Source organism: Peromyscus eremicus, chromosome 1 (assembly GCF_949786415.1).
Source record: "Peromyscus eremicus chromosome 1, PerEre_H2_v1, whole genome shotgun sequence".
Classification (NCBI taxonomy): domain Eukaryota; kingdom Metazoa; phylum Chordata; class Mammalia; order Rodentia; family Cricetidae; genus Peromyscus; species Peromyscus eremicus.
Genome location: NC_081416.1, coordinates 25,312,283 through 25,324,893, shown reverse-complemented (window position 1 = coordinate 25,324,893; position 12,611 = coordinate 25,312,283). Strand labels below are relative to the sequence as shown.

The 12,611-nt window shown below is 44.6% G+C and overlaps 1 protein-coding gene across 6 annotated transcripts in view; it reads right to left on the bottom strand.

Moving 5' to 3' along the window:
* The window catches only part of Cpeb3 (cytoplasmic polyadenylation element binding protein 3), a 188,147-nt gene that overhangs the window by 148,651 nt on the left and 26,885 nt on the right, over window positions 1–12,611 (bottom strand). For 5 of the 6 annotated variants that reach the window (XM_059258700.1, XM_059258683.1, XM_059258677.1 and 2 more), the window contains exon 2: window positions 3,405–4,420. In XM_059258700.1, coding sequence (XP_059114683.1) covers window positions 3,405–4,409 — 1,005 coding nt within the window. In that variant the 5' untranslated portion in view covers window positions 4,410–4,420. Of the gene's footprint in view, window positions 1–3,404; window positions 4,421–5,339; window positions 5,487–12,611 lie in introns of all 6 variants that reach the window. The other variant, XM_059258692.1, reaches the window with a different exon arrangement.

The window sequence follows — 12,611 nt, the reverse complement described above, 5'->3', positions numbered from 1 at the left end:
TTCCAACACCCACATCTGAAAGTTACTGAACATAATTCTAGCTTTTGGGAATCCGATGCCCTCTTCTAGTCTAGGCAGGTACCGGCAGATGCATGGCATATACTCACACAGACACATTCATATAAATAAAAAAAAATCTTTAAAAAAAAACCCTTAAAGGACCATCTTAATAAGAAGTAAAACTGAGACACAGAGTACATATAATTTTTCTTGAGGCCAAAAAATGTTTAATTGTAACCAAATGACTCAATCATTTTTGCCCATTCAATAGTGCTACCATCTACTACAAAAAAAAAAAAGATATAAAGGTGTTTTGCTCTTACTAGCATTATAATGGTTTGTTGAAAAATGCTGGCAATCTTCACACTACTACTCAATATCAGGGACTGGTGGTGTGTGTGTGTGTGTGTGTGTGTGTGTGTGTGTGTGTGTGTGTGTTTGCACACATATGCACAGGCCAGAGGTCAGTGTCTGGTGTCTTCCTCTATGGCTCTCACTAGTTTCTGAGACAGGCCTTCTCACTGAACCTGGAGCTCACTGACCAGCAAGCCTTAAGAGACCCTCCTGTCTCCCCAGCATGGGCCAGAACACAGTTTTTATGCAGATGCATCAGAGCAAAATTCAAGTCACCATGCTGTTGTGATAAGCACTTAACTAACAGCCATATCTCTGGCCCCTCCATGATTGGTGCAATTTTGGATTATATTTCTTTCCAATCACCCTCCCCAAGACTTTTTTGTTGTTGTTTTTCAAGACAGGGTTTCTCTGTGTCCTTGGCTGGCCTGGAACTCGATCTATAGACCAGGCTGGCCTGGAACTCACAGATCCTCAGAGTGCTGGGATCAAAGGTATTCACCAATGTAAGACCTAATCCCTTTTTAAGGTGCTAATTAGTAAAGACTGATCATATTCAATAGCCAGATACAATGCCACATAACTGTAATCTCACTTGCCTGGGAGGCAGAGGTAAGAAGACCATTTGAGTCAGGGGTTCAACAACCCTCTGGGCAATGTAGAAAGACCTCAGGTCTCAAAATAAAAAAAGGAAAAAAAAAAGTTTGTATTCAGATTAAATAAACTCCTGAGAATTCAAGACAAGAATTTAAGGGAGACTGAAACCCTGTCAATCAGTTTGACCCCAGAATCCACATAAAGGTGAATGAGAGAACAGACTCCACAAGGTTTTCCTCTGACCTCCAAACATAAACCAGGCATGCAAGCTCAAGTGCACTGGCTCTCTCCTCTCTCCCTCTCCCTCTCCTCTCTCTCTCTCTCTCTCTCTCTCTTTCTCTCTCTCTCTCTCTCTCTTGCGCACACACACACACATACACACACACACACACACACACACACACACACACACACACACACACACGATTATTTCAAACATTAAAGGGGAATCTAGATTATCTTCTCTGAGTGGGTTTGGATAGAAAGCCTCAGAATAAAATGAGGAACTGTCAAGGCAGAGGGCCTCTCCAAGTGCCAACTACAGCATCTCCTGTCCTGCTCACCGTTCTCAACCTACAGAACTAAGGCCCTTGCAAAGCATCTCTGTTTGTTAAAATAAGCGTTAGAGTGGAAAGAAATAAGATATGAGTATGGTAGCAGGTAACCCTAGCACCTGGAAGGTGGAGGCAGGAGGATCGGGAGTTCAAGGTCATCCTCGCCAAACAGCATATTCTGAGACAAGCAGAAGCTATGTAAGAGAAAACTTGTTTAGAAAACTAAAATTGTACCTTAATATTACATTAATATTAATATTCTCGGAAGACCCTTTTGAAGTCATGTGAGAGCCTTGCACACTGAAGCCTCTCCTCAGGACTAAGAGTGTAGCTCCACAGGGAATGTGCTCAGCATGAGCTAGACTTGGGCACCAGCCTGAGCACCACCCGGGAAAAGCCCCTAACCCAGACAACAAAACTCCTAAACACAATCTAAAGGTTTCATGGACCTCCTTGAACTGTCGAGAACAAAAGTTCTTGCTACAGCCTTGTGATATGTTTTCAATAATCCCATTTCCTTGGGACATGACAGGACCCACCCCCAACATCTGAAAGGTAAAGAGTAGCAAATTGAAGGTTCCAGCTGTACCAGATTCTACCTTGGTCAAACTGCCAGTCTATCATCTGTCATCAGGGTCAAAGGATTCCTTTTCTTTCCTTTTTTGAGACAAGAACATGTACGTAACCCAGGCTGAGCTGGAACTCCCAATCCTATAGCTCAGCCTTGGTGCTGAACTACAAGCTCTCATCACCACGCCCAGATTTTCTCTCACAACAGAGCCTAAAAGCCTATGGACAGTCAGTTCACAAGTGCCTGGTAAGCCTGTCAGACAGCAAAGGCTCCTGAATGCACACTCTCAGCACCCCTTTCTGACCCTTCCTACTGCTGTGGCTACAGACTGTATGAGAAAGCAGCAGAAACAGGGCACTTTCTCCATTCAATATTCCTGTCCGGAGCACTTCCTGGATTTTTCATTGGCATTTAATACCAAGGCACAAGACTCATTTTTCATTAAAGTTGCAAGACTTTCGCTTTGCCCAGTTTCAAATGGTGTAATTGATCTGCATTGTCTTCTTAAATAACCCGACTGGTGAAGGACACTGCAGCTTTAAATATTTCAGTGCTAGCTAGCACATAGACTCCATTGCAATATGGCTCTGAAGGTCGTGTCCTATTGTCTGTCTCCTGGAAAAAAAACCCTAAATCCTTCTTTTAAGTAACATGGGAATAGTCCCCCTAGAATTTCCACTCTTCTACTTCCGTCCCTTATAGTTCAGGGTGTTTATTGGAATCTCACACTCAATTTTCCTGGCAAGGGCCATATGCTGATTATTAGTGATTCCAGCGCCTGAGTGAGACATAAACACATGTGTTCACATTAGTTTAGTTGAGCATAGGCAACTATTTGAAATAGCACCACTCAAAGGCTGTTAACCGCTTTAAGAGTAAAGCCAGGGCGGTTTGGGCGTGGATGGCTTTCCGGCACCTTGAGCCTAGGATTGCGTAACCTGAAAATGTGTAGCTACTTAAAATGATAGGAATCTCAGCCTACTCCTCCTGGGACTACTCCCGCACCTGGCTGTACAATTGAGGCTTCATTTGTCAAAGAAAGCCAAAATAAGAAGCACAAGCACAGTGAAGGAGAAAATGAACTGGAAGAAAAAAAAGGCCCTTTTCTGCCCGCCAGCAGTCACAATGTTCCCCCAACCTCACACCCCACCCCCACCCACATTGGGTGGAATAGTCCCAATGAAACCAAGATTTGAAGGGAGCTGTAATTTGCCATCCATTCTAAATAACAGCGGGTGGAGCGATTAAAAAACAAAACAAAACAAAAAACCGGGAAGAGGGGGGAAACCGGCGGGAGGAAGGCGTGTGCAAGAGCACGGGGGTATTACCTGAAAAGGCAACAGATTGTTACCATTATCGGTCCGGAAAGCGTTATCCTCCATCCAGGATTTGGAGGTGAGCGGGGCCGCACGAGGGAACTTGGGTGGCGCGATCACATTGCTGGAGAAGGGCTTTTTGAGCGGCGAGATGGGGTTAAGCGGGGAGGGTACCCCCACACCCACGCCCACGCCCACACCGACGGCGCGGCGAGGGTCCCGGCCAGCCTGTAGGCCACCCCACGGGTTGGACGGGGCACTCCAGGCGGCGTTCACGCTTTGGTGCGTGTTCCAGCTGGACGAGGCCGAGGAGGCGGCGGCCGCGGCAGCAGCGGCTGCAGCGGCCGAGGATGAGGACGGCTTGCTGGTCATGATGGGTTGGTGGCCGTAGGCGGCGGCGCTCCTCTGCGCATAGGGCGCCTGGCTGGGGCTGGCGGGCGAGCGGCGTTGCTGCGAGGGCTGCGCCTGCGGGGGCTGCGCGGGCTGCGGCGGCTGCGGCGCGGGCGGCGGCGGCTGCTGGTGGTGCTGGGTCTGCGCCAGGCCGATCTGCGGGGAGAAGGTGCCTCCGAAGACCGGGTTGACGTGGTGCGGGAAGTTTTGGAAGAGCATGGTCCCGTTGACCGGGGTGATCCCCTGGAAGAAGCTGTCCTCTACCGCGTTCGTCGTGCCCGTGGACCAGGTGCTGCCAAAGGACGGCGACAGCGACGCTCCGGGCGCCGCGGGCTCCTGCGGCGGCGGCGGCGGCTGCTGAGGGGGCTGATGGAAACTCAAGCCCGGCAGGAGCGGCGACTCCATCTGCATCTTGTCGGGGCCGTTGGGGGCTGGCGGGGCCGAGGCGGGGCTGAGGGCCGGCACTGCGCTACTGTCTTCGGGCTTGGGGGTCTCTGAGGAGAGGGGCGTGGACGGGGCTTCGGCTGCGCCGGGCTCGGGCTGGAGCTGTTGCTGCTGCTGCTGCCGCTGCTGCTGCTGAGACTGGGGCTGGGTTTTGCTTTTGTCCATCAGTAAATCATCCTGCATGGTTTGCGCAGCTGAAACGGGAAGAAAGAGAGATGCGTTATTGTCAGTGTGATCATGAATGCCCTCACTGAAGCGGGCGGGTGTTTTACTTGCGAAAATCCAGTGCCACCGCCACTAGCCAATTGCAATGCAAATCCATAAGCTCGCATTTAGAAGAGCAGGTCGGGCTGGAGGGGGGTTGGGGATAGGAGGGCCCGAACAAGGTCTCTAAAAACACTCTGAGAGCGTCTTCACCCTTTCTGACGTCTCTGTCTCTTTTCTGTACTAGTGAGAGATGTGCTTATAAGACAGAAAGACAGCAATTTCGCCACGTCTCTTTCCCCTTCACCGGAACTCCGAGCGTTCATCCTGCGATGAGAAACTGATTCTGGTTCCTGTTTTTTTCCCAAGCACCACCCTCCCCCAGCTATTTGCATACGTCAATAAATAGTGCTGCGTCCTTCAGCAAGGTTAAAAAGACGTGATACACGACCCTCTCTTTTCCCCTTCCCCAGCTGGAGCACTTAAAAAAGAGAAAAGAAAAAACAAGAAAAAGACAGCCCTCTTGATTAGCAAACTGCCTTCTTGCTGCGGATAATTGTTTCATTTGGCTGCAGCGAACCACGAGAGGGGATATCTTAGGCATTTGTTGGAAGAACTCAGCTGCACAATCATTCTCTGGCCTCTCAGTAGCGGCAGCTACTCCATTTTGTTAGGAGACGTTTTAATATAAAAGAAAACCCAGTTTTTAAAAAAGAGGAAAATCGCCGGGCGTGGTGGCGCATGCTTGTAATCCTAGTACTCTGGAGGTAGAAGCAGGAGGATCAAAAATTCAAGGTCAGCCTTGACTACTTAGCCAGTTCGAGTCCAGCCTAGTATAAATGGAAAAAAAAATGACTCAAAAAGAAAAAAGAAAGAAAGAAAAGGAAAAAAGAAAGAAAAGAAACCTACTGAAACGTTTAGACGTGTTTGCTTCTTATTACTCTAAGGATTGTGGTTTTTCTGCTTATTCTCCAATTTTCTCGTCTCCAATTCACCGCCCAAGAGATTTCCTGGCTTCTTGGCGTTTCAGGTCTCAACGGGAGCCTGAGAAATTCTCTGCAGAGTGGAGAAATGCTTCTGGTTGGATTTGAGGTCAGAGGGAGGGAGGTGGGGAGAGAGGAGAAGGGAGGGAGTCTGTGAGATGGAGTGGGGGCGGGACTTTAAAAATGCATCTGAGATTTAAGTAGACAGTCAAGATAATTCTGGGGTTGCCAGATTTTCATTTTTGAATCCTCCTGCTGCTGCCTCGGTCACAAGACTGGCAAATTTAGAATCCATTCTTTTATCACTAGTATTAACAGTGAAAGACTATGGTTTGACGACCCTGAATTACCATATGCTAGCAACTGTTAAAAATAGAGGAGTACAAAGTCCCAAATTCTCATCCATTGTAATTATAGTACATTACCCTCACTGCTTCATTTAGCCATATAAGGAGTGTATGGTATTTTCCACTTCACATACAAGAGCTATATTCACCTCTGTCATACAACCTGTTTTCTTACTCAAGGATGAAAACAGTAATCACTCAAAACCAAAAGATTTCCATGTGTGTAGTTATCACTGAATTAGCTTGTCTCAGAATATGTTAATTGCTTTAAATATCTGAATATTACAGGGCTGAGACCTTGAAAACAAATATTTTGAAATGTTAAAGGAGCTATGACCAAACATAATTATTTTTAGATGATTCAGTACAATTGCAACAAAGTTATTAATATATTTAATACAGTTAATTCATATACTGGAAAAGCATCTTTCTTGGGACATTTGTAAAAGGGCATTCAGATACACACAACAACTCTGCCATTGGACTATTCAAGATAACTCTTAAAATGGAGGTATCTCTCTTAACTATTACACAAAGACTATCAGACAAGAAGTTGGATTAACTATTCTGTTTTATTAAAACTATCATTAAGAGATACCATCTTTCATTCAAAGTTTCATATACAAAGAGCACAGTGGGCTTAGGGAAATATTTCACTTCTCAAACATCTTACTTGCCTTTTTATTCCTCTCTTCCCTGCCTAGTCCCCTCCCCTAGAAAAAAGCCCAGCCCAGGATAATATAACATGCACCAGGGATTGCCTGCAACTGTCAATGTAGCTAGCTTTAGATTGCTTTTATGTTCCTCGGTTCCCTCTATCTAAAACAATGGCTTTGATTAGTATTATGAATAGTGCACAGACAGAGTGAACCTTGGATTCAGACAGCACAAAGTTCCATCACTACCAAAGAGGATGGTCACAGAGACATTTTCATACTTCCTTCTTACAGTGCTGCAGGAGACCATTATACTTCTGGAATTTGAGTGTTTTGGTGAGCTAGAATTTTCTTTACAATAGCGATATCATCATGGCTGAAATATGTATTGGATTATAATTTTAGTATCACCCAGCTTTTCTTATTGTTTGTATTCAACACTTTTTGTTAATGCCTTTAGCTTAAACTGCATGCTCTTGATGGGAAAAAATGCTGTACTTTACCCCCCAACCCAGCCAAAAAGTAACCTAGACTCAGAATATTTTATAATGGCTTTAATTAATAGTAATACTACCTCATTAAATTCTCAATGTTATAACAAAACACTCCTTCCTTTTCCCAATGCTCTTTAAAAATAATACAAATTTCACTTAATGTATAAATTCACTGTCAAGGTCAAGACCCACCTTTTAATAAATAAGATATTTTAAACAAAAGCTAAGTCAGCAATTAAGATAAAATTTACAAAGTCAATATGCAGTATCCTTAAATAACTGCCTGTATAATTTGCTTTGGAGGGGTTTTTGCTTATATATAGCAAAGTATGAGAAATAGATGCCTGTTCCCCTCCCCCACCACACACAATAGATCGGCTTTTACATGCAATAACCCAATTTCAGGTAATAAATTCATAGCAGCAGTTACCTTTAAGTGTCCAGTTTTTAAGGATCAATAAAATTGAAAAATGAACAGTATTTATTTCTTCTTTCGGGGTGATTATGTGACCGCTCTGGAAAAGCACTTTGACAACTGTAAGAAGAGTGGGCATGCGCACACAGAGGACTGTGGGGGCTGAAGTCCTTCACAAGGTACTCTGCCCGGCTTCAGCACGTTCAACCGGGAAAGGAGGAAGCCTCGTAAATACAGATTCCAAGGGGGAGAGGTTGTGCCCGGATTATATTATAGCCTCCTAACCAATCTAAATCAGGAGTTGTTGAAATAAAAGAAGGAAAAATAAACTGTGTTGTCAACTTGATTTAGGAAGCAAGGCTAAAAGAGAAAGTAGATTGTAGGACTGTGAATAAATAGATCCAGCTGAGCTACCTTAAATGGTATTATGATGGTAATGGCTGGGTAGCCAGCAACAGGAACCCTACTAGAAAGAAAGAGATTAGGGTGTGGAAGAAAAAAAATAGACGAAGAATTACTGGAGAATGATAAACACTTAAAGCCCCCACCCCCAGTTGCTTCGGGAGACAAGGTTTCCCTACATAGCCCCGGCTAACCTGGATCCTCAGGCCTCATCCCCCACCAGCTGGGGTTATAGATATGTACTACCATAGTTGCTTAAAGAAAACACTTTTAATACCGAATTTTAAAAGTACCTTAATACTAAATGTGCTACTGACCTTGGAGATAAAAATAGGTTTTAATCAAAATGTTTGACCTTTTATCTACCAGAACTGACCGACTGAGACAGGAGCTCCCTATGTACCGACTGGATGACTTGGAACTGGCTATGTAGATCAAGCAGGCTGTAAAACTGCACCAATCCTCCTGTCTTTGCTTCCCCAGTGCCACCACACCCAGTTCAGGATTTCTTTGTATTTGAATCTTTACTGGATGAGCAAAGCTCACTTCATAATCCCAGCACTAGTAAGGCTGAGGCAGCAGAATGGCCATGAGTTCTGGAACAGCCTGGGCTATACACAAACCAAAAATGTGCTAGGGAGATAGCTTAGATGATAAAGTCCTTACTCAATGAGTGTAAGAACCTGAGTTAGATCCCCAGAACCCATTAAAAAAAAAAAAATCTAAGCATGGCAGCATCACACCCTTATAAACCCAAAGGTAGGGTAGGAGGAGGTGAGAGGGGGAACAGGTGGGTCCCTGGACCTCTCAGTCTCAAAAAAAAAAAAGAAAGGTTATAAGGGTAGTGGGCAGATATGAAGGGACTGGGAGATGGATAGGATTGGTATGTATGATGTGAAACCTACAAAGAATCAAAAAGTCTACGGCTGTATCACCATGACCTCGACAGATCTCCTCTGATCTAAGCAAGGATTGGTTAGTATTTGGCTGGGAGACTGCCTGAGATAACTAGGTATGTAGGCTCCTGGCCTCCCCTTGTTTCCGTTTTGGCCACGACAGAGGGCCACTGCATCATGCCCCCACCCATCTCCACCACAGGAAAAAAATTAGCAGACTTGGGTGGTGGTGGAGGCGGCGCACGCCTTTAATCCCAGCACTCGGGAGGCAGAGCCAGGCGGATCTCTGTGAGTTCGAGGCCAGCCTGGGCTACTAAGTGAGTTCCAGGAAAGGCGCAAAGCTACACAGAGAAACCCTGTCTCGAAAAACCAAAAAAAAAAAAAAAAAAAAAAAAAAAAAAAAAAAATTAGCAGACTGTTTCTCAGGAAGGACACCTGAGTTGGACCTCTGGCTTCCGCTTGTACTTATTCACACATGCATGCGCGCACGCGCGCACACACACACACACACACACACATACACCCATGCAAAAAAATTCTACCTATATGTTCTGAGTCAACTCACCTAATTTTTGCCTGATAAAATGAAAATCTACCTTGCATTACTGATATAGTGATCAAATAAAATTCAACTCTTTCACTAAAAAATAGTATTTGATAAGATATTAATTAGTAAATAACTTAATACTTTAAGAGTATAACTGCATTGGACAATGACTTCTTTGTTTAAGATAAAAGAATACATATAGTTTCTACTTGGGGGAAATTGTACAGGAACATATTTGGTTGTTTTTGAAACTGAAGGTCATTTAGCCCAGGCTACCCTTGAAATTGCTATGTAGCTGAAGATGCTCTTGAACTTCTGACCCTTCTGTCTCTACCTCCCAAGTGGTGGGATTACAGGTGCTCCCCATCCATCCTTTTATTTTTTATTATTAAACTTAGTATATTATTGTCCCTATTTTAACATAATGATCTCAGGCTGACTCTCACAACCTATTAACATCAACCGTCATTATGTATAGCTCCTGAAAGCAATAACTCAAGAGCTAAGTTTGCTCACGTAGGCAGAAGATAGTGTTTCTTGTGGGATCTGGTTCCATGCCATTCACCCATGGGGTTCAGAGTAAATGTCAGTTGATGACTATGCTGACTGAACTTAGAATTGAAAATGTTAAGCATCATTTACAACTGTCTTAATTTTCTGTTTCTCTTTCTTACAAGTCAGAAGGAAAGTTTATCCGAAAGTACCAATTTGCATTTTTTAGTAGTCTTTGTTTCTAATTATTTTTTCTTCTGTCCTTCCTTTTAGTTTTTGTTTGTTTTTGTTCTGGTGAGTTTTGTTTTGTTTGAGACCACATCTAGTTTATGCAGTGCTGGGATTACAGGGGTGTACCATCACATCTAGTTTATGCAGTACTGGGATTACAGGGGTGTACCACTACATCTAGTGTATGCAGTGCTGGGATTACAGGAGTGTGTCACCACATCTGGTTTATGCAGTGCTGGGATTACAGAGGGGTACCATCACATCTGGTTTGTGCAGTGCTGGGATTACAGAGGTGTACCACCACATCTGGTTTATGCAGTGCTGGGATTACAGAGGGGTACCATCACATCTAGTGTATGCAGTGCTGGGATCACAGGGGTGTGTCACCACATCTGGTGTATGCAGTGCTGAGATTACAGGGGTGTGTCACTACATCTGGTTTATGCAGTGCTGGGATCACAGGGGTGTGTCACCACATCTGGTTTATGCAGTGCTGGGATGAACTCAGGGTTTCATGCATGCTATGCAAGCACTCTTTCAACTAGACTACATCCTTAAGCTGTGTCCAGTTATTTCTTCCTTTGTGTTTTTGTTTTTGTTTTCAAGACAGGGTTTCTCTGTATAGTTTTAGTGCCTGTTCTGGATCTCACTCTGTAACCAGGCTGGCCTCAAGCTATTTTTCTCTGTGTAACAGTCTTGGCTCCTGGCTGGCCTCGAACTCACAGAGATCTGCCTGGCTCTGCCTCCCAAGTGCTGGGACTAAAGGCGTGCGCCACCGCTGCCCATCTTAGTTACTCACTTCAAAGTACAGTAAGTGTCCGGTAAGTATGAGTAGTGTTCATAATCACCTACCAAGGTCAACACCAAAGTTTATCTTTTTCTAGCCTATGAATTACCAGTAGATCTGTACTTGGAGTCAGCTGGATTAATAAGTGTTCAAGTAAACCATTTCAAACATACACCTGAATAATAAACAAAACAAAACAAAATGGATAAAAATCCTTTTGGGGGGGAGGGGCGGTAGGGGGATAGGTAGCAAGGTCTCCAAGGCTGGAGCTAGTGTGAATCCTCCTGTCTCAGCCTCTGAAGGGTTGGGATTGCAGGTACACACCTCTATAGCTATCTTCTACTTAAATGGTTAGGTTGGGGGGGGGGGCAAAAAAAAATAACTGGAGGGCTGGGTGGTGGTGGTGGTGGTGGTGGTGGTGGTGGTGGTGGTGGTGGTGGTGGTGGTGGTGGTGGTGGTGGTGCACGCCTTTAATCCCAGCACTGGAGGGGGGGGGGGGGAAGCGGGACACAGAGCCAGACAGATCTCTGTGAGTTCGAGACCAGCCAGGAGGCAAGACTGTTACACAGAGGAAAAGAGCTCCGACAAAAATACCAAAGAATACATATCAGGCAAACATAGGAGGCCCTCAACAAGGACAAAGGCTCTCTATTTGGTTGTTTTGTTTTGTTTTGTTTTGTTTTGTTTTGTTTTGTTTTGGTGTGTGTGTGTTACTCATATCTGCATGTGTAAAAAACACACATGTAAAAGTCAGAGGGTGATGACACTGTTTCTTGTTTGGTTGGGTTTTTTTTTAATTAATTTTTTATTTTATGTGCATTGGTGTTTTGCCTGCCTGTATAACTACATGAGGGTGTCAGATCTTGGAGTTACAGACAGTTGTGAGCTGCCATGTGGGTGCTGGAAATTGAACCCTTGTCCTCTGGAAAAACAGCCAGTTCTCTTAACCCCTGAGCCGTCTCTCCAGCCTGGTTGGTTTTTGCTGTTGTTCTCCACTTTATATTGAGGCAGAATCTCTAGCTCACACTTGAACCTAAGATAGCTGATTCTGCTAGTCCAATTAGCCTGCTTGGTTCAAGACTCCATCCCTGTCCCCTAAACTCCAGGAGCACAGGCAGAACAACCTTCCTAGCATCTCATTTTGTGTTTAACCAAAATAGCCAAATACATTTTTTTTTGAGACGGGATCTCTGTAGCCCAGGCTGGCCTTGAACTTAAGTCCTCTTGCCTCTGCCTCCCAGGCATGAGCCACCACACCCAACTCATGAATACCTTTTTGGGCTAATTTCCTCTCATTACTAGCACTTCTATGATACTGCTTATAAATATAGACAGTGTGAGGTTTTCCATATGTACGCTTTTTCTTTCTTTTTTTTTTATTTTTGGGTTTGTTTTTTTTGTTGTTGTTGTTGTTTGTTTTTCGAGACAGGATTTCTCTGTGTAACAGCCCTGGCTGTCCTGGAACTTGCCTTGTAGACCAGGCTGGCCTCAAATTCAAAGATCCCCGTGCCTCTGCCTCCCAAGTGCTGGAGTTAAAGGCGTGTGCCGCCATCAGCTGGTTTTCTTTGTCTCTTTTGAGATGTCTCACTATGTTGTTCAGGTTAGTCTCAAACTTATGGGCTCAAGTAATACTCCTGCCTCAACTTCCAGCAACAGCACTGGCAATACAGTGGTGAACACAGCTGCCTTCCAAGTATTAATACAGGTATGCGCCACCATTCCTAGCTCGATATAGAAGAGATGAATGAGGGCTGGAGAGATGGCCCAGTGGTTAAGAGCACTGACTACTCTTTCAGAGGACCTGGGTTTAATTCCCAGCACCCACATGGCAGCTCACAACTGTCTGTAACTCCAGTTCCAGGGGACCTAACACCCTCATGCAGGCAAAAAAAAAAAAAAAGAGATGAATGAATGAAAAGATGGACTTACTG